The following is a 22,572-nucleotide window of genomic DNA, read 5'->3' as shown; positions in this document are numbered from 1 at the left end:
CCTTACAGGTGGCCATCCCCAGGTCGTGAGTGATATATGCGAGCTTACGACTTAAAAGGGTGCATACACCTCTCCTCCCAGTTTGACCAAGAATCGAATGATATCCCGACAAATTGACTTCACCAGATAGGGTTTCTTGAATAAGGATAACATGTGGTTTTTCGGAATTGCTGCGAATGTACTGCTGCAGAGGCGCTTTCTTCTTTAGAAAGCCCCTGCAGTTCCATTGCCAAATGCGAAAAGATTCATTTGAGGCCGCCATCTTGTTGCTGTCTACTTTTATCCCCACATTCTGCGGATGAATTGTCCCCAGTTATAGGGGACCCAATGGGAGTATGTGGTACGATACTGACGCTGGGACAAGGGATTGGCAACATTACGTTCTCTAGGAACGAATCCATTTTGGACACACGTTTGTTCATACTTTCAGCTTGAAAGGCCATCTCGCTTTGTATCTGGGAGACCTTCTCCGCCAGTTGCCTTACGCTGTCACTTAGCGCTGAAAACATTTCGCGAATTTCTGACCTTGCGCGTCCCGGAAGACTATCCTGCTCACAAGCCACTGCTCGTTTTTTAGAGGGTCTCGCCTCATCTTGTTCGCCCTCCGCTATAGGAACCTCCATAGGTTGGGGTGTTTCCAACGGAGCGGACGCAGGCGGAGGACGCGTTCCTCTCCCGTGTTTGATCTCCGCGATTTCCGACGTAAGCTTTTTAATAACCTCCCTCATATTCGCATTCTCGCGTTCAAGTTGTGCTATTTTATGCGCGCTTTCTGTCACACTCTCTGAGGATGCCCCCGACCTCACCTCTGCATGTCCTCCATGGATAATGTCAGCCCAGGTGGTTGGTCTCGACGATCCAGGTACCGGCCCTGTCTGGTGCCCTCTGGGTCTGGAACTGGACCTGGTGCGGCTGTCGGGCCTAATGCGGCTTCCGGAATTGATGCGTATTCTCATCCCTCTAGACGCTGTCCATCCTCTGGATCTGGAGCGCCCCCGGGATCTGGATCGCCCTCTGGATTGGGAACGGCCTCGGGTGCCGGATGGGGCCGATGAGTCCGATTCTTGAGAGCGTGGGTGCCTTTCACCGGAGATAGCTGGAAAGTGTTGCTCATCCTGCCATAGGCGAGGCTTTCTGTGCTGTTTGCTGTGATTGACGATTATAAGCGGTGAGGTTTGCCGCGAATGTTCCCTTTCTTCAGCGTTTAGTGCAATACGAGAGTGTTGAGTTGGTGGTAAATGCTACCTTGCGTGCATCATTGCTGTTTGTCTTCGTAGTACACAACATATGGCGAGCCACGTTTGCTTGAGGCGTTGTTGTGCGCCATTGTTCATAACCTGCAAGAAGAGTAGCATTGTCATTGTATCACAAGGCACATCGAATCTGTGCAGAAGTGTTAAACTTTACCTGCATCATGGGACTGTACGTGCCAAAACCACAACCGGATTACGAGGCACGCCGTAAGGGCTTACTAACGATTAATTTTGACCCCCTTGCGTTCTTTAACAGGCACCTAAACCTAAGTGCACACGCGTTTCTGTAGTTCTCCCGTGTCGAAATGTGGCTGCCGCGGTCGGGATAGTAATTTTATTCTAAACTAGATGTCCAAAGCATGGTGGCTATGACGTTACCGGTTTTCAGGCGCGCGAAACACTGCAAAAATATGGTCTTTGATATCCTGGCTCATGGAACTGCGGAGTGCCATAACTACGGATGTCGTAAGGCCACCGCAAAACCTTATCCTATCTCAGAAATTTGTCGCCGTGTTATGAAGGGAGATCGCTGAATATGAAGAGTAGATAATTGTCACTTTTCGATCTATTTATTTCGCGGCAACCAACCATCGCCGTAAAGCAGATCAATTGACATTGTTACTTTGCTTTTCCCTTTATGCAACGTCCTATCAATTTCCTTTAATGTGAAGAACCCGTCGGTAGGAGGCAGGGACGAGAGCCTGTGAATAGGGACGCTAAGAAAGCTACATCTTTTTACACACTAAGGATAATTTCATTCTTTTCACACAGATAGGTGACACTTGGAAACAGTTCAGCTTCTCTTTATCTTTGGCTATCATTGAATTTCGACTATTCGACTATTGAATTTATCAAAAACTGTCAAGTTACTTCTCATTTTAAATAGTTTAGGAAGCGAGTACGAGCTCTTGACGTATTGAAGGCACATGTCCTTCAGAAAAAAAATATGTTGATGTATAATAAAACTTTCTTTACACAAATGTAACCTATGCATATTAAAGGAGTAGTAAAGTTATTACTTAGACAAAAATTAGAAGGTATGTTAATGGTGTGTTTAAAATATTTTTTATACAAAAGTGTGTAGAGGGCCCTTTAACGGGTTATGAACAAATGCTCTTTATACAAAAGTAAGAAGGAAGTCCTTTAACGACGTTTTTAGAATATTCTTTATGAAGAAGTAAGAAGGAACTATTTTAATGGTGTACCTAAAACATTTTTTATACAAAAGTAAGACGAAAGTCTGTTACGGCGTATTTCAAATATCCTTTATGCAAAAGTGAGAAAGAATCATTTTGACAGTGTACGAACAAATGTTACTAGTATGTAAATGTAACTAGACATTGAGTAAGGTAAATAGAAAGTTGGTAGGAGTTCTACATAATGTTAATAGGCTGCTCACATAAAAGAATATATATGGTAAGCATTAGGTGTCACCTTCTACAATAGTAAAATAACTGCGAATTAGGAAAGAAGTGCTTCGATGAAAAATCACTTGCTATATGTTAGTGAGCACCGTGTTATTTCGCAAAGTTAACACACATTGAGAATGTATCGCAGAGTTTGTTTTTCCAGCGAAGCAAATGACAGAGAAAAAGTTGGTTCTTATGAATATAAATAGTGAAACAACGAGGGAAGTCAATGTCCAAAACGTAAAGCAATGGTCAAGGATACAATAATAATAAATGCTGGAAGAGCGTAATAATAAATTGATGCAGTGTATTTATAAACAATGCGAAACTACAAGTCGGCCCACGGCTTGAAGCCAAGCACGCGGACACTGCCGCGCTCTAGCAAAAAAAGGTTGTCCTTTCAATGTTCCCCCATGTGATCGGGCTATTGCTCGCTTGGGACGGTGGCGGCCGCCGCTTTATCGGGATTTGGTGCAGCGCCGCCTTCGTTTTGGGGGGACATTGCGGCTTCGTGCGGTTCTTGTTTCGCTTGGCCGTCGGCATGACGGTTGAGGGCGCGAGGGTGATCGCGGCCCCGGGGCGAGGGCGAGCGATGACCGAAACCCGCCACCTTGCGGAGCTCGTGCTCCTTTCCCCGCTCTTCCTTTTGCAGCTGCGTGGTCGAGGGAGCGGCAACCTCGACGGGCGCCAAGGGTTTCTTGGGTCTGTCCTTGTGGCCTTCGAGCAGTATCGTCTCGAGGGACACGCAGCTGGTGTCCGGAAGCAGGCAGACTGCGGCAAGGCCGCCGGCGAACGTGGAAACAGCTGCCAACCACGTGAGCACCACGAGCCACGGGGCGGAGAGGCCGACTGTGGAGACCAGGCTGACGACGGTGAGCGCCGAGGCCCAGTGGAAGACGCAGACGCTGCCAAAGTCGAAGCCGCGCCCTCGGAGCGGGGCCAGCTCGATGGCCAGCACCCAGGCGGCGGGACCGAGGCCTATGGAGTATCCGATGCAGAAGACGACCTGCGAGCACAGCCCGTGGTTATACTCCTCTTGCAGAGCGCAGGAACAAGGACACGCAGATGGAAACAATGCAGGGCGCTACTTGCAACTAAATGGTGCAGTCTAATTTGATAAGCTTAATAATTTCGTAGAAGCCTGCAGTGTGCATATATATCCTGTTGTCCAGGCAGGCACATACGTCGGGGCCAATACCCAGCGACCCAAGTTTCGTAATTCGCAATCCAGCAGCAGTCAGCACCCACAAAGAGCGGGGCAAAGGCAAATAGAGCTTGGCTTTAAGAAAATAATAAGTAAACGTCTTCTCTAAATAGCGATTTCCTGTACGCTCGAGGTGCGTAGGAGCTGTCAGCGTCCGCGTGCTGGTACTCCCATGGTGCCACGCATGGGCTAGGTTGCAAAGTCCACGGATACGTGCAGTGCGTGCGGCTTCCGAATTGACGAAGCTAATTCACACACATTCATGCCGCTCTCAATCGGCTTTGCCGGAGCCAGGGCATTATTGTGGCTCACATGAGCGCTGTGCGTATGCACAAAGCGGTCCTGCTGGGCGGCTTCGAGCAAAGCACAGCCCGCAGGAAATGATGGTCTCAGCAGAACGGACACTAAACGTTTCTGTATATTTAATCCTTTGTTTGGCCGTTGAGGAACAGCGTTGGTTTCCCTTTGGTCTCATCTTGTGTACGATCGAGATGCGACGTCTACAAAGCCGCTGCTAGTGCTACTCATCACGCCAGCTTTCCGATATGTCTTGAGCTCAAAGCTACACCGTCCTATCACTTTGAATGCCCCGCTACGCCTTCGGGAGAAACTGACTTTTTGCAATAAAATGCAACCTAAAGTGGAATTTCTACGTGGCTGTAAGTTGTTTAGGGGCTTAGAGTTCATTTTGATCAGACGGAGGATCTCTACAGACTCACTGCATATTTTTCTTTTAGTTTTATCTTTTAATTCAGCAAGAACCTCACAAACTTTAGCAGAAGAAAGAAAGAAACGAGTTTAGACGCTGCAATTCCAGCAAACGTACTTTTTTCTCGTTGGTACACCAATGAAATTTGCCTCTACAAAAAGTAAATCTCTACCTTTCATCATCGAGGGGAAGCTTAGGTTCAATGATTCGTAGCACATTAATATCGTTCGCTGCTTTCCGTACTCAATTGCGATGTTTACAATGTTATAGTGAAGGCTATTAGTGAAAGCCACTGTGCGCCACGTGAAGGTGGCAGTGGGCTAATCATAACCTGAACGTACAGAATTTTACGTCAAGCGTACTTTGCATGCACCGGTGAGGTAAAATCCTGGACCGCTGTCCACGTTCCCGTCCGCGTCTGAGAAGGCGAAGAAGATGCTTCCCAGTGCCATCATACTGCTTGAGCAGACAGTCACGGAAACGGCCAACGGCTTTATGCGGCCGACCATGTCCAGCAGCCGACATGCCAATGCCGTAGTCACCACCTGCAATATATATTTTTTTTCATTGTAGCCTCTGCACCATAGCTCATCGTAGGGCATAGGTCAAACGAGCAAGTCCATCTTTGTGCTTATAGCTTCCGATGCTCTTGTGGTGTTATTTACTAGTTTCGACGTGCAGTTACTGCCCAAATTTTGAACAAATCTGTATTTACTAGATGCACAAGGCCATAAGAGTCTGCGCACATGTGCAATGGTTACAAAATATTACATCAGTAACGCAATATTTAGTTAGGGAAGATCAATTTGTAATGCTCTAATTTGGTCGGAAACTGAGGCTATGTCTGCTATAACACTGGAACCGACATATGTGCACATGGACTGCGCGGTGTCGTGCATGGGTGTTAGCATAAAGTCAAATTTGTTATTGAAGATATTCTTTTTTATTATCAAAAATTACAAATTCGTTTTTCTCTCTCACTGACAAAATTGACAGCCTCGACATCAATATAAGCCTATGAATATAGACTGGCCGAAAAAAACTCGTCTACTGCGGATCTACGGCCATTCTGTGTGAATTGAAGGCATTGAATAGCTATTGCTGTGTAATGGAAGGCTACTCGATTAAGTTCATGGCCGGTGCAATGTAAGAATTCATTTTCTTTCGCTCAGTTCTATATTTTTTCTTTGTACGGCGCAGGACAGGTGCATCCTACGCCGAGCGTTGGCGTCGTACCTCGTAACCGAGCGAACGAGCACAGCGAAAGATGAGAAAGAACACGGAGCGAATCGGGCGATGAAAGACGGCGAGAGCGAAATTAGCGTGAGGAGGAAACGCGGAAGAGGAGGGTATCGTGAAAGCGCGAGAAGAAAATCATAGTGCAACGCAAGACGGACTATGACGACGATGGCTACGAGATGGAGACTTAGTATAGCGCGCCTCGTTAGGGTGCCTCGATGCGCTCGCTTGCCTCCGCTGCGTTCGCGGGGGCGCGCTTATCGAGGCACTCTACGTGTCGTCTGTTCACCAAAGCACTGCATGAGCGAAGGTCTGTTTGCGGCGGCTTATGTGACTCGCGTCCATGCTTCATCACGCGCTGCCTCTCATGATCTTCCGACCAGCGAGACATTTGCATCACACTGGCCTCCGTTTGGAACATGCAGCATGAGACAGATTGCCTGCGCCAGTCAATATATGGCGAAATGAAAACACGTATAGAGCAGCGTTCAAATTTCGCGTTACCTACCATGGCTGCTATGTGGCCATGGTGTAGGTCTGCTAAGACCGAGGTCGCGGGATCGAATTCCGGCTACGGCGGCCACTAAACCGTACTCAGGTTTAGGGGCACGTTAAAGAACCCCAGCGGGTCCAAATTTCTGGAGTCCCTGACTACTATGTGCGTCATTACGAGCTCATGGTCTTGGCCCATAAAACTCACAATTTATTAATTTTCTTTTATTTCGCATTAGGGAATATCGTAATCGTCGTGGATTCCTTTTTCGGCAACGACTGTTCGTGGGTACCGTTCTGGGTGATAACGTGCACAATGCACCACTACCACGTCTGACAATGAGCAATAAGGAATTTTAATGCTATGTAATAGTTTTATTACACCAGTTTAACATTCTTATCCACGCGCAAGAGAAATGACAGATGTACGGACGTCACGGCGCGATGTAAAATAACGGCAGTGAAGGAAAAAATTCACCGACGCTTACGATACTCCCCAAATCTAAATCTTAGCGCCATTTCATACGTGTTTTCATTTCGCGATATTCGGGCTGGCACGAACAACCTTTCTCGTGCGGCACGTTTCAAAAGGAGCGAAGAGGGCAGGGCACCTGGCCTGCGGACAGCATGGCTCACCCGCTTCTGCTGTTTGTGCAGGTACTGCCATGGATCCTGCATGAAAGGCCCGCCACGATAACGACGACTAACGCTGGAATGATGCCGTTTTTGGTGTTTCACTCTGACCATGTGACAACGAACTTTTCATTCGTGGGATATGAACCGCAATGTGTGACGTCATCAGCAACAGACTGGCTAAAGAAGCGACGCGACTACGACCGGATCAGAGGGCACGGCACCTGGCCTGCGGACAGCATGGCTCACCCGCTTCTGCTGTTTGTGCACGTTGGTCCTCAGTGCACTGATTGTTCCTACCGAAGTGACAACAGATTTTTGGTTATCCTGCCGTTCCCTCGCAGGTTTTGGAGCATTCTTATTGACTGTTGGTCCATGATGTTGCTATTAGTGTCAGGAGACATAGAAGAAAATCTCGGGCCTAAATCGACCGAACTGCTGCAAACAATTATAGAGAATCAGGCGGCGACTGATTGCCAACTATCCTCAATAAGCGAGAACGTCATGCAGTTAAACGCAAAAACAAATCGACTGGCTGAATTTCTTGTTATGATACAGGAAATGAACCAGAAAATTGGACATCATGAGGCTATAGTTAAGCACCAAGCTGAAAAATTGATTGAGTATGAAAACCGCAGCCGGCGTAACAACTTGTTGTTTTTTGGAATCTCGGAGGAAAGCGGTGACTCACAGGCGAACTTGAGGGCAGCTCTCATTGATGAACTGTTTCATGAAAAACTGGGGGTTCAAGTTAAAAGCGTCGAAATAATTCATCGCATTGGCAAGAAAAACAGTTTCGATGGGGGCGAAATGCGAAAACACCCGTGTACTTAGATTTAGCTGCGCGTTAAAGATCCCCAGGTGGTCGAAATTTCCGGAGTCTTCCACTACGGCGTGCCTCATAATCAGAAAGTGGTTTTGGCATGTCAAACCCCATAATTCAATTTTTTAGGAAAAACGGTAAACGACCGAGACCAGTTATTATGAAGTTTTATGATACCAGAGAAAAGGAGCAGGTAATGAAGAACTGCAAAAAACTTAAAGGAAAATCAGTTAGTATAAGCTATGATTATGCAAAGGAAACAGTAGATGTGCGACGAAAGTTGTGGGCGAGCGCTTCTGCCGAAAGGGTGAAGGGGGCGAAGGTATTTTTGATTGACGACAAGCTCAAGGTAAACGATAAGCTTTACGTATGGGACCACGGAAACAACGCACGTTTCCGCCTAAACCACCGAGATAAGAAGAAGCACCGCGCACAAAGGACAGATGACACGCATGGTGATTTCGGTCCCTCATGTACTTCAACCCTTTCATAGCTCCGAACCTTGTCACTGAATGCACGCAGTATTGTTAATAAGATAACTGAGTTAGAATACGTGTTACTGACGGAGACACGTCATGTGCTTGTGGTAACCGAAACATTGTTGAAGAGCAACCTACCTAGTCACTGTATAGTGCCACCAAACTACCGAATGTTTAAATGGGATAAAGACACTCGCGGTGGAGGCGTTGCGATTATTGCTAAACAGCACATTGATGTTGTAATGATTGGTTGTATGATTCCTGGGACAGTGTGGTGCAACATTACTTACGCGAACACTGTATATCTTGTTGGCGCAATATATAGGCCACCTGCCACTGCACCCGAGTTTTTACATAAGCTGAATGATTTCCTATGCAATCATTTGGAGCTTAACACCAGGCTAATAATGACCGGGGATATTATTCTACATAACATTAAGAGGGACAGTTTACTACCTGGGCACGTAGAAATTTCTAGTAGCCAAAAGCTGCTTCAAATAATGAGCTCGCACAATCTAAAGCAAATCGTGGCAGAAAACACGAGGGCAACGCCTGAATCTCGGTCATTGTTGGGCTTCGTGTTTCTTCCGAATAAAATAGGCGACTATACAGTGTCCGTGGAACATGGTCTGTCAGATCACAAGATGGTTCTTGTACACATATATTGTCGAGCGCAAGCACTCCTTCTCAACCGTTTATTCCTGTGAAAGTTAAGGACTATAGTCGGGCAGACGACACATCTGTTCTCGATTTCTTAGAATTGTCAGTTAACCAATTTGAACTTGTCTGCGATTGTGAATCGGTTGACGAAATATGGCAGCGCCTCAAGAAAATCGTAAGACATTGCGTTGATAGTTTCATCCCAACGCGACTAAAAAATATAAAGCTGCGGAAGCCTTGGATTAGTCGACATATCATTCATATTAAGAGCAAAACGAAATGCTTATGCAAAAGGCAAGGTATCGCCGCCGAGGTGTCGAAATTGCGATGGGCATTGAAAACGACTCTGAAGGAATAAAAAAGCAGTTCTTTAACGGAATATTAAATACCTTTATAAAAAATCACTTTAAAAATTCTGGCTTTATCTGAATGACAAAAAATAACAAATAAACAAGATCCAAGTTAACAATGTAATAGTAGCGCAAAAAGCAAATAGTGCGAGTCATTTTAATAATTTCTTCCCCTCAGTTTTTTCACCGCCTAGCAGCAATTGCGCAGACGCCTGTCTGCCGTCTTCCTTTTCATGTGGGATGGAAAATGTTGTCACTCAAGCAGGCGTGTTTAACCAACTACTACTTTAGATTTTAAGAAGGCTAGTGAGCGGGATGGAATATGAACCCAATTTCTAAAGCGATACGTGGAGTGGGTGTCATTCTTTTTCAATAACATCTTTGTTAAGTCATTGCAAACTCATTCGCTGCCACAAGACTGGCGTTGCGCAGTCATAACTCCTCTTCTTAAAAGCGGTAACCGATTGCTGATAAATAAATGTCGCCCAGTTTCCCTCACTAGCGTCTGTCGTAAAGTCTTAGAGCATATAGTAAGTAAGAATGTTCTCGTTTTTCTTGAAAATAACGACTCTTTTTATCAGCACCAACATGGTGTTTGAAAGGGACTCTCAACAGTAACCCATCTCATAGAATCTATTCATGATATTAGTTCAGCTACAGACACCCAACAACAAACTGACGTCATCTGCGCAGACTTCGCGAAAGCCTTCCACAAAGTTTCACACAATAAATTACTTTTCAAGTTGCATAAAGCAGGCATAAATGACACTATTCTAAAATGGATTAAAGTCTACCTACACAATCGCAGGCAGGTTCTGCGTGTGGACGAGTGCTTGTCCCCTGCATTAGAAGCGCTTTCCAGTGTTCCCCAGGGGTCTGTTTTGGCCCCGTTGCTGGTCTCGGTTTATATTAACGACATTTCAGAGATTGTCGAGTTCCTTGTGAAGCTGAAGCTTTTTGCTGACGACTCTTTAATTTATTCTACGGTAACACACATTGACGACCAAATCAGAATTAACCGGTTTCTTCATTCCCTTCACCTTTGATATGAAAAATGGGACATGAAATCAATTACAACAAATCGACTTTTACACATGTTACTGACAAAAAAAGTGTGGCACCATTCTTTTATATTATTTCAAGCAACAAACTAAGAAGTGTAGATACATTCAAGTATTTAGGGGTCACAATCTTACATAATTTAGACTGGCGTAAATATCGATAACCTGTGCTCGACGGCTTCACAATAACTGTATTCACTGGAGAAAAAGCTGGAACATGCAACGAAGGATGCCAAATTAATTGCTTATAAACCTCTCATACGTCCATCTTTAGAATACGCTTGCGTTGCCTGGAGCCCTCACCAAAAAATTTAATAGACAAACTAGAAAGAATTCAGAGAATGGCTACTCGTCTCATTGCTTCAAGGTACCGAAGGACGGACTCGGTAACAACAATTCTGCGTTCGTGGGGGCTTGAGTTGCTGGAAACCCGAAGGAAAAATGCCAGACTTAAGATTTTTTTTTCAGATACTTCAAAGGGTTTTGAAGATAAAAAAGGAAATATATGTCCAGTTCCCTGCAAATCGTAGCGAGAGAATAAACCCCAGCAGAGCCGTCAAGCCTTATAACACACATGTTGATGTTTTTCGTTATTCTTTTTTCCCGGATGTAATTGAAATGTGGAATGCATTACCCGATGTTGTAGATCAGACGGATGAGCACAAATTTGAATGCTTGATTGACATTCTGTATCGTGAGCACCCAACCTGATACTATGAAATGTCAAATTTGCTTGCGCTCTACTATTTTCCCTCCCTGTAACAACCCTCAAGCGAGGATTAACAGTTTTAACAAAAATAAGAAAGAAGAAAAAGAAAAGTGTGGCGAGACTGCCTCGCTAATCGGGTGATCACGAGAGGCGGCGTGTTGGTAAAGCCTGGACAGAGCTACCAGTCGATGGGCGCTACTCTGGCGCCATCTCGTAGCCATCGTCGCCGCAGGGCCCATGTTTGGCGCTCCACTACGCTTTACTTCTCTCGCTTTCGCCATTCCCTCCTCGCCCGCTTTTCTCCTAGCGCTCATTCTCAAACACCGTCTTTCATTCGCCGCTGCACTCCACGCTAGCGTTTTCATCCATCGCTGTTCTCGTTCGCTCGGTTGCGCCGACACCGACGCTCACCACAGGAACGGGCGCCTAAGAGCCGCGCTCCAAAACGACACAAATGGAAGTGCGATGCCAGGCTCTCTTTTCATTGTACCTTTGGAGCGTTTCCCCGGCAAAGAGGCGCTTCCGGTTCCTTTGGAACTGGGTCCGTACTCAGAAAAAGCTTTCGTGCACAGCATGTTTAAGAGCAACTTGGAGCAAATCTTAACAATGAGAATGTCATTAGCGAAGTCGGCCGACTACTGGCAAACGGCACTTACAATCCGAAAATTCGCTGAATTCGCCTCCCGTTTTCCAGTACTTGGTAATTATCCCCGCAGCCCTATCCGTGCAACAGCTCTTACACTGCGCTAGGTGAGGTTCAACGCGCCAGCTCCTGCAGGTAACGAATGTAGAGAGTGCTTTAAGTTGATTTAAATTTTTTTGTTATAAGCGTATATTTATTCCAGTAGACGGGCGCAAAGATTTAAGTGGAAATGCAGAGCCGTTTCCTCGCCGCAATATATAATAATTAAGGTGCTGCTCCTCTGATGCCTCTCCTTCTGCATGCACAACATCTGTATACTGAGGCACAGATTGTTCTTACGGAGTTTTTTCTTAAACGAATACCGACTCCTTATAGAAAACCTTGCAGATGGTCATACACGCCTATTCGCCAACACACCTATAATGTGCGGAAGGCGTGGTCTACGAAAACACATTTAATTCACGGACTGTCAGTGACTATGACAACATGTTGATAAATATTATACCACGACATCTACTGGCGTCCAAACGTTTTCGCTCGTCGCTTAACTAGAGTGTAAGATAGCTCTCACAGGTAAAATCCCTACCTAAGTTTCAGTGCGGCATCCTACATATAGACATCTCTCCAGATTTGCAACGTAGCAACCTATGAAATAAACACCATAACAAAAGAAAGCAACAAGGCATAGTTTAAATACCTTGACAAATGCTCTGAGATTTCTAGAAATAATAATCGTAAGCCGTTCACTCTGTGAAGTTGGCTGACCAGCCAAGCTGCTTAGAACATGACATAGAGGTGACACAGAATTCTGAACAAAGGTACGAGCTCATTGTTTTGGTGGGTGGTCATCGTGATGAAAAGTACGCGCACACATTTATTGTCTTGATCGGTGGTCATTATTTGTCTTGATCGGTGGGTCATTATATTTTGTCGTGGTGGTGGTGACGATTGCCTTGTAGTCACTATGGTACACACTGACCTGCTCGGGTACAAGGTCAGACACATTCTTAGCCAGAATGAAATCTATGCACAACGAATGAATGGCTCGCGCTCAGTGTAATGCACTACTCGGCAGCTACTGGTTTTATTGTTGTTCTCCAGCGTGAACGACTATCGCGACTTCGGGGGGCCAGAAGAAACTACCCAGGCACGGGATTGGAGCGTTGATGCCACGAGTAGCCAGCGGAAAAGTGGCACGCCTGGCATTTCGAAGGGACCGCCCGCCGGCGTAATGCAGCCCCGCGCGACGTACGAGAAATTCCAGGAGAGCGGAAGGAAACTAGGCACGCGCGGGCTTGGAACGAGAACAAAGGGATGGCGCTGAGCTTTTGTCTCGCGCGCATAAAATTTCCACGGTAGTCTAGCCATAAACAACTTGGCTGTAAAAAGTAACCCGTGTTTCAATGAATCAACACAAAAAAGCTTACATTAGCGTCCCACTTCCTTTCACTTTCTGCAGATTGAAATTTTTCATGTCGCGTTTACAGCTTATGTCGAGAAATTACGTGAACTGCGTTCGCGTGGAATGCCATTGACTATTATAGTTAAAAAGGGAACGCTTCCTTTGTAGGGGTTTTTGATTACAAGATTCCCGAATACTGAAGAAAACACCAGCAATATCTTCTGCTAGCACTCCTTGTGTTGCACCATCGGAAAAGAAGCTACACATAATAAGCCAAAGCAATAATGATGTTTGCTATACCTTATTTACGGAAATGTGAGCCTATCTCATTCTAGTTGCAAGTCGTCTGGAAAACTTGAAGCATTAATTCGTTCGGCATTTAAAAATACACAAACTGCGAAGACAGCGCTCCGACTGTTTATTTTTTTTTTTCATGTTTGCGCTTTTCCTGATGCCTCTCTAAAGTAACCGTTCCTCCCTATAGACAGCTAAAGTGAACAAATTACGGCAACTTGGTGCAAGATGAAAGCACAATACTTCTTGAGTTTGGGCATGCCGCCTTAAAATATTCATTGTGTGGTAGTCTACGAGACCGTCATGGTGTCGCATTGTTTTAATGAGTGTGAAATGAAACTGGACTGGCACTCGGGCTTTTCCAGGAAACCCTATCCCATAAACTTTGACCCTGAGTCGACCAGCATAGCTCTGCTTAAACGACGTGGCCTTGTAAGGCATCCGTCCTTCGCAGAACCAAAGCACTTTGAAAGCTCAAGTTGTAAACCTTGTATGCTGGGGGTGACGTGGTATACGACCTCCCAATGGCCAACTCCCTACTCCGAATAGCGCGCGAAAGTCGGGCATTGTAATCAGAGTTGAACAGGAGAGCACGTTTACAGTGTTCCGTACCTGCACACTGGCGAGTATGATGTACAAGTCGTGGGAAGACGATGTGGAGGCGATGCGCCGGTAACCGGCGGCATAGTGCATGATCATGTTGACGCCAGAGAACTGCTGCAGCACTATCATCATCACGGCGAGCATGTAGTGGCGGACGGGCGTCGATGACTTGACATAGATGACTTCGATGGCCTGCCGCACAATTACTCGGGTTAAAGAAAGCACCTTTAGCAGCGATGAAATAGACCAAAGTAGGTAAGAAAAAAACAATAACCATGCCTAAACTGATGCGCACTTTTCGCAAGTGATAACGCGCACCTTTCCGAGACTTTTGGTCCTGCTTCGACCAAATGTTGGTCCGCAGAATGTTTAAATAAATAAATAAATAAATAAGTAAATTATTAATTAAAAAATAACTTTTTGCAGGGGTGCGAAATGCAACAAACACCACTGTCTCGTGCATTGGTGGCACGTTAAAGATCCCCTAGTGATCAAAGTTAATCCTGCATCTCCCACTGCGGTGTGCCTCCTAATCAAATCATTGTTTTGGCACGTAAAACACCAGAATTCATTCAGTCAACTTTGCAATTCAGTCAAGTGCAATGCAAGATGGTCTGTGTGGCGACGATGTCTACGATATGGCGCCAGAGTAGCGCACGTCATCTCTATGAAAATAAAGCGATACATGAGCGGAGATCTGTCTGCGGCTGCTGCTGTGAACCGCACAGCCATCTGTCAGCCATCTCGGGCGTCACCCAGTCAGCCATCTGTACATCTAAGCCATGGTGAGGCTGCCTTTTTGGAAGTACACTAAAACAAAAAAGTTGTGTAATAAAAATAGTTAGGGTTGCAACAAATACGATAGGATTGCACACCACGATAGATAGATGCCATATCTTTGACGCCCGAGTGTGCGCGGGCAAATGATTTTTAACACGTCTTTAATCTTGCCTTGATTTTCTTTGACGCCTGAGGGTGCGCAGGTATATAAATATGAAGTATGTGTTCTGAACTAAAATAGTTGCGAGTGCGGCGAGTGTCGTCTTTTCTTGTGTTTTCACTGTGTCCGTGTCAGTGCGCTGCTTCACCAGCAACGTATGATGATTACTCACCAACTAGCCCAACTTTCCACTTTAAGTAAACTAGCGGTTCGCTTGTAAGCGCCATGCGGTGAGCACGAGTGCGCAATTCGGCTGAGGTATTACAGCAGCGTATGCAATCCACGGACTGTGTTTTTATGTCGATATCAATTATATGGGCAGTCCAAGCAAATTTTCGCCGTCGTTGTCACCGTCGCCGTTAGCGTTGCCATGAGGCCCTCATATATTTATGTATGTGTATGTTATGGGATTATGCATGCCGCATGTGCTGGTTATATTGCAAGACAATTCTATAACTCAAGTTTTTCGTACCAGGTCTTACGTTCTTGACTGAGCTAATCTGGAGAATTTTGAGTATGCCGCACACAAGCAAGTCTCCTGAAGTATAGAAATCCCAGCCCATGCCTTTTATCTTCAATCTTCCCAGAGGAATAATTAATAAAAGGCCGAAGTAATAACAGCCCTCAAACCTGAAAGCGATGTAACTTTACTGGCGTGACTTTATACGGGCAACGTAGTGACGTTTGTACGATGCCGTTACAGGAGCTACAGCATGCGTCGAAGCTTTTACGGGTGCCGCAAGTTTTGGCGCACGTGCGTATGTCGGACCTGTCTATAGGTTAGACACCGTCCGAGAAATCCAAGCGCAACGCTAAAACTTGCTATCGCTGTCAGTGCTTTGCCGTTCAGGCGAAACTGCCAGTTTATTGCCCCAGACCCGACGGGTGTTTCAGGGTCCTTCAAGGCACGCGATTTCTACTGTGAAGGAAATGTAGTGACACGTCTACGTCATGAATGTTCTAATTGATATATTAAAAAGAACAACTGAGACTGAAACAAAATAAAGATATATCTCTATTAACAATGCTGTGTGACGCCGGCCAACCGATCAAATGTTGCCACCTTTTCCTAACGCATTCACATCAGTGTTTATACGGTACTAACAGCAAATGTACCGCGCAACCTTTTTCATTAAGCTTTTTTTTACATTTACACTCAATATCAACTTAATTTACCTCCAGCTCACCATCCGCCTGCGAGGCGATGAAGCGTAGACGCCTCAACGATGCCTGGGACGCGTCCTGCTTGCCTTGTTCCATAAGCCAGCGTGGAGACTCAATTGCCCGCACGGCGAGTAGCGCAGACAAGGCAGATGGCACCGCGCACCATCGGGCCAGCTGCGACCAGTCCGTGAACCGTCCCACCACGTGCGTGTAGAGCACACCCGCGGCTATGGCTGTCTGTACCGTCCCACACTGTGAATGCATGAATGAATGAATGAATGATTCGAATGCATGAACGAAGGTAGAAATCAAGAAATATACCGAATTTACTGGCGTAGTGGTCACATGCGAATAATCCCCTCCCCCTCCTCACTCCTGCAATGGCCATCAGAATTTAGCATTTTTTCTTCAAGTAACCAGTGTACGCTCAAGAATTGCTGCACCGACGATCACGTGCTTCTGATGGCTGGTGATGACGGAGATTTATTGAAAATACTTTCAAAATTATGCGGCGACACATAGCCACCTAGCCCGCTTGACCGTATCATTCATATTTATAAGCAAAAATTTTATTTTAGTTTCTTTAATATAATCAATTTCAAACATAGCGTAAGTTGATATCATACTTTTATGCGATGTGGCTACACGTCTTTGTAATGAAAAACTTTTTTCAGGTGTTGGAGTTTGTCTTTGCATGGTGTACAACCTCCATGTATGTATATATATATAAATATATATATATATATATATATAGTCATATCATGAGAAGCCAACAAACACTGACACTAGGGACAACATATGGGAAATTACTTGTGCCTAATAAATTCAATAAAGAAACGGTAAATTAATGGAAATAAAAGTGGACGAAAAAACAACTTGCCGCAGGTTCGAACCGAACTCACAACCTTCGCATTTCGTCCCCTTTCTTCTCGTTTGTATATATATATATATATATATATATATATATATATATTGAGTGAGAGAGAGAGAGAGGTGAAGGAGCGTGAGGAGTGGTAGTTGTCGGCGAAGAGCCCCCCCTCCCTAAATGAACTTCTGACTGTACCACCATTGGCTCGGGATTGCGCGTGCGGGCACTAAACTAATTTAGGTTGCAAACACTATGAAATACTTTATGCCCTCCATATGTGCCAAGCTACAACTGCATGCACGACCGTCCCTTGAATAAAACTACAGTGGTTTATGCATAGTTTCAACGTAAAACAAAAGTGTGCTCAGGTACCTGAGGACCTGCGCTATGACTTTCCTAATTTGAGGGCACAGCTGCTATCAGTCGCCGAATTAAAGGGTGTAGGGTATGTTAAACACGCCTAAACGCTTTAATTGTAGCTGGGAATGTAAGCCTGTCTGCAGTACTCATAAGATGCACAGCATATGTGTAGCTCATGCAGAACATGCCGGTTGAAGCATGACACGAAACTGGTCCAAGACGTGTTGAACTAATAAATACATGATCGCAGATAAAATCAGAAAAGGCACCAAGTTTATCAAAATTATACATCAGAGTTTCTCTCAGTGATGTGTTGAATGCACCGAGACGTGAGGTAGTTTACGGCTTTCCATTTCTTCGCAATTATTAACTGCCACTTAAGTATGCCCAACGTAAAAAAAAAATGTGATTATTAAACAATCCGAAGCCACTAGTCAATTTTGGTGCAGGTAAATTTGACGTAGTAATCTAGAACTTCGACAGGAGATGAGCGGTACTCGACAATGCGCGCACACACATGCCGGACCACGCCGGTGACAGAGGAAGTGCGTGCGACTCTTTGCAAAAAACGAATTTGGCAACCAACATAAAGCACACATGCCTGTCCACATGCCACGCCTGGTTTAGACCCACTCCTGGAGACGCAGCTCTTGGTGCAAGTAAAATTTTTGACCCCTCCTATGTTTTGCGTCACAAAGCAGCTGGATGCCGGAACACAAGCTGAAACACCTTACCAGGCGAGATGGAGCTCCTGTTTAGCGTACTACGTCATAGAGACCAATTATCTTGCACGCCTTGAACCCTGCGGACAGCCTTCACTGGGTGGTGAAACAGCTCTAGCAACCCATTACTCTGCGGATGGAAAGCGTGGTCTTGGACCTGAAATATTCACATAGATCACTATCTTATTATAAAGCACGCCGTAGCGGAGGTCCCCAGTATAATTTTTACCACCGGCCACGCGCATGAAATGCGTGGTACACACCAGCTTTCCTGCATGGCTCGTGAGCTGGCGAAGAGCTCGGCCTCGTAATGACAATCCCTGTCAGTTATTATTTCAATAGGAGGGATAAAACAGGCTAACCATGTATGTAGAAACGAGGGTTGAAGGAACTGATGCACTGTAACGGCGTCGCTTTTGGTCTCCGGGTAAATTGACTACTTTGGTCAGAATATAGCGGAACCCTTTGGATGGCGACAAGGGTTCTACTATATACGCAGGGATGAAGGCAAAACACGCATCCGAAACAGTGAACTTCCTTAACAGGGTGGAAATGTGCCGCAATACTTGGCACCGTGATACTTTGCACTTTTCGCAAGCCAGACAGGAGTGTGTCCAATTGCGAATGTCACTGTTCATTCCGTACTCATTCCGGTCCGTACCATGACGTTACGACGCACGAACGCGAGAATGTGAAAGCGAGTGAAATTGGCAGAAAACGAGTCGGCGTAATGCTGGAGGCACGTAAGGACGTTGGTGCCCCGAACCGGCAATAACGTTGCAGACAATGTGTATGTCGGTGTCTGGAAAGTACATTTTTTTAATAGAGAATAGGAATTCGACAACGGGAGGACGTGTAGGTCTTCGTCTCGTTTCTTGTAAATCTGCAAGCTGTTGGAGTGGGAAAGTAGAGCCACTGAGCGTGAAAGCCAGCTGACGGTATCCGCAGGAACGTTATCTGCGCCTTTTACTTGCTGAATGTTGCTTGCGAATTCAGACAAGAATGACAGGCGACGAATTTCACGTGGGCTGTAAGCACTAAGGGCGCATGTGAAGGCTGTAGTTTGAGGCTTGTGCTTCACTCTCAGGTAGGTGGCAATGAGTTCGCGTCCTAGTGTACTATATCATTGCTCAGTTGATGTTAAGTCTTCTGAAGAAAAAGAAACGAGTGGTCACCAGTGGCTGCTGAGGAAGTGCTGAAGTACTGCTGAAGAACACCACCGATAACGTATCCCGAGGCATCTGCCATGATACTCTTGGGGGCCTCGTGCTCAGTCTGCACCAGAAGACAAGCAAACGACAGGGCCTCTTTGACAGCTATGAAGGCATCATTCGCGGCAGCAGACAAAGCAAGGATGGGTGAAGTTGACTTTGTTCTCTGAAGTAGGCTCTTGGTGGCTTGGATGATGACGGCACATCGAGGTGCGAAGTGCCAGTAATAATTCCTGAGTCCCATAAAGCAGCGTAGTTGTCGCAGCGATTTTGGGCGTGGCGATTCAGTGATGGCTTTGGAAGAAAGGCGATGGATGCCGCTGGCCTCAACCAAGTGACCGAACAACTCAAAGTATAGAACACGCAATCCACACTTTGTCACGGTTATGATCACGCCATGCTCGATGAAATGGCCGAAGAAGCGGTGCAGATGGCGGAGTGGTTCCGAAGTCGAGGCATTGGCGACCAGAATCGCGTTCACATAATCGAACACGAATGAAAAACATCAAAGGATGACACAGTGAAGCGCTGAAAACTGCGGACGAATTCTAGCAGCCCACATGGGGTGACAATGGTGGCCTTGGGAACGTTCACCGCAGGAATAGGAATTTGGTGGTATGCCTTTTTGAGGTTGAGCTTAGAAAATATTGCGCATTCACGCTAGCCCATCATGCAGTTTGGCAGGTCCCCTAGGCCATTGCGGTCCAGAGCAGTTGACAGAATAGGAGCCCCGTAGGGTTACCAGCCTCACTTTTATTTCGCAAACATGTGCAGGCGCGTCGACCAGCTGATTGGGAACAGGCGAACAAGCTAATCTCAACCATTTGCTCGAACTCCTGCCGTGTAATGCGGTACTTTTCAAGAGCGAGATGGCATGACGTGACATGGGTCGGCTGACCATTGGTGACAATACGATTGGCGATGGAATGCTTCACAGGCTTAGTCCAAATGAGATACAGCGGGGATAGAATGAAACTCCCGGAGTATATCCTCCTATGGTGCTGTAACTATCACACGTAGAGGAAAATCTGATGGGCAGAGTTGAGAAGAAGCCATGACTGAGAGATCTGTGTTGCAGTCAAGCATTTTCTTAAAGGCCATCTCAAACCAAAAGAGAGAAGTGGGAAAACAAATCTGATACTAGTATAGCGTGGCTGACATTTCCTACCATGAAAATCAAACCGTGCGGTCGCTATAGGCCAATGCTTACAAGCAGTGACCTGCGTCGGTACACAGTAATGCTTGTCGTATCACTGCTTTATGATGTCAAATTGGGAAAATTGGGAAAGTTCCCTATCTTGGTACGTTGTGCGGCTCTGGTGCTAAAATTGGCGCTAAGATCGAGGAACGACCTAAAATGTTGAAGCAGATCGATACAAAATCACTAGGACGTCATAATGATGCTCCTAAATGCGATCTCTTAGTTGAGGGATGTAGCGTTGGTCTGCTTTAGGCCGCATGAGGAAGAGTGGACCAGCTAGTACGCGATTAAAAGAGGGGTGCGAACAGGGCACATATACAGATGTAGTACACATGACGAGCACCAACGAGCTTTCAGAGCTAACTGGTGGTGTACACAGCACCTAAAATGAAAATTGCACGCTTAGATAGTCACAGCGAAGAATTCCGCGATGATGACATCTTTAAAATTTTCCGCACAAGTGATCCACGTGGGGATTTGTCTCGCTGCTCGCTCTTCTTCTATTCGCTATGATGAAATAGTGCCTTCATGACCGGCATCTTCAGCTATGTTTTTCTTTCTAAACATTCCACTCTTATGTTCCAGGAGCCTACTTCAAATGACGCTCCATCTTGAAACCAATACGAATGCTGAAACATCGACGGCCCACCTTCATGGGCCATCGATATCTGCTGTCCGCCCAAAACAACGATCTGCGTTAAATATGGGAAGGTGATTTATAGACGACTGCGACTGCCTTCTACTTCCACCTGTCGACGTTTTCCGTCTAAAACGTAGTTATAGGGCTGTTCTTGCTCCAGGCCATACACTTCACAAATGTTGTAGGGGCATCCATTTAATTAACCGACCTCTCTGTGAAGTACCTGCTACTAAAACCTCCATTATACTCCGGTTTCAGGCCTGTATTGCCCGCGAAAAACTAGCCTAATTAAATTTAACTGGACCATGCAAGCAATGCCCGCTGTTGCCTTGAGTGAAAATAATTTACGGAGTGCTCTTATTACAACTGAGCAGATATGTGCAGTCGCATTTTGTCGATGGCCAACAGCCACTGCCCATGCCGATTTCCGATGTTCTTTATCCACCTATTATAGCCGAATCTAGGTGAACCTGAGTGTTATTTTTGTTCACCTTGCAACACTCGACTGACTAGCTACAGGTTTAAAAAAATTGATCCTGCTAGTCCCGGTCTCAAAGTGACCGGAGTTGCAGCTACTGTTCTGAAATCGCTCTCTGGAGGCTTGTGTAACAGGCATCCTTGACCAGTGTTTCTCCGGTTTCTTGCTGGAAAAGCTGCAGCTCAAGCTTCGCATCGGTACACTAAAGCGAGCCACTCTTCACATTCGCTTTCTCCATACCATGGCTGTACGGCACCCTTATCGCTTCCAAGCTAGCAGTATGTTTGGACGTTTTGGTCGTCGTGCGAGGCGTTTTATCAGTATCGGATGCATCAACGACGGCATCCTCTTCAGACGATCTTTTTTGGGAAAAGCCGTTTTGACGAGTGGTAAAATTGACGTGGATCCGTTGGCAAGATGTGCAATGCATCATCGTATTGTTAAAGCCCGCATGCAGTTAGCACTGATCCTAACGATGCCGACAATGAAATTGCTTTAACGATAACTCGTGACCAATGCGACCCGATCACTCGCGCGGCTCTCAACTCCAGCCCGCTCTACAACCACTCTCCTCCTTCCCATCTGAGCTGCATCTGACGCACCCCAGTTCCATTGATAACAATACTGCTTCGTCTTCTTGTAATACATTAACAGAAAACATATGTTGCAGTCTTCAGGGAGAAATAATGACCCAAGTGGACATTCTTACGAATAATTAAGCTGCGGAAGAACAGCTGGACCAGTTTTCGAGTGAATGCACGGTGTTTACTACACAACAGATTCCAGTCGGTGAATGAGCAAGTTTCATAATTTGTAGCCTACGAATCGGCTGTCTCGATCTTAGCAAGGCCAATTGGCCAAGGACAATTACTTGGCGAAACTGCTTGGGCTCCCCTAAAATGGAGTGTTTCACTCTGGTATCGCACTTAGGTATTCAACTAAGGCTCCTTCCCATTACGCGCATTTGCTGTCACCATGTTTTTTTTTCTTTTCACAGTGGCCATTGGCATGGTGCATCAGATGCG

The 22,572-nt window shown here is 45.8% G+C and overlaps 1 protein-coding gene across 1 annotated transcript in view; it reads right to left on the bottom strand.

The window, feature by feature from the left end:
• Window positions 1–323: 323 nt before the first annotated feature.
• LOC135900951 (solute carrier family 2, facilitated glucose transporter member 8-like) overlaps window positions 324–22,572 on the bottom strand; it is a 54,189-nt gene continuing 31,940 nt past the window's right edge. The window contains exons 4-7 of the mRNA XM_065430581.2: window positions 16,080–16,319; window positions 13,973–14,155; window positions 4,938–5,120; window positions 324–3,668 (exon numbers count right to left, since the gene is read on the bottom strand). Of these exons, the coding sequence (XP_065286653.1) occupies window positions 3,087–3,668; window positions 4,938–5,120; window positions 13,973–14,155; window positions 16,080–16,319 (1,188 nt within the window). The 3' untranslated portion in view covers window positions 324–3,086. The remainder of the gene's footprint in view (window positions 3,669–4,937; window positions 5,121–13,972; window positions 14,156–16,079; window positions 16,320–22,572) is intronic.

The sequence above is a fragment of the Dermacentor albipictus genome, chromosome 2 (assembly GCF_038994185.2).
Source record: "Dermacentor albipictus isolate Rhodes 1998 colony chromosome 2, USDA_Dalb.pri_finalv2, whole genome shotgun sequence".
Classification (NCBI taxonomy): Eukaryota; Metazoa; Arthropoda; class Arachnida; order Ixodida; family Ixodidae; genus Dermacentor; species Dermacentor albipictus.
This window is presented reverse-complemented; position numbering and strand designations above follow the sequence as displayed.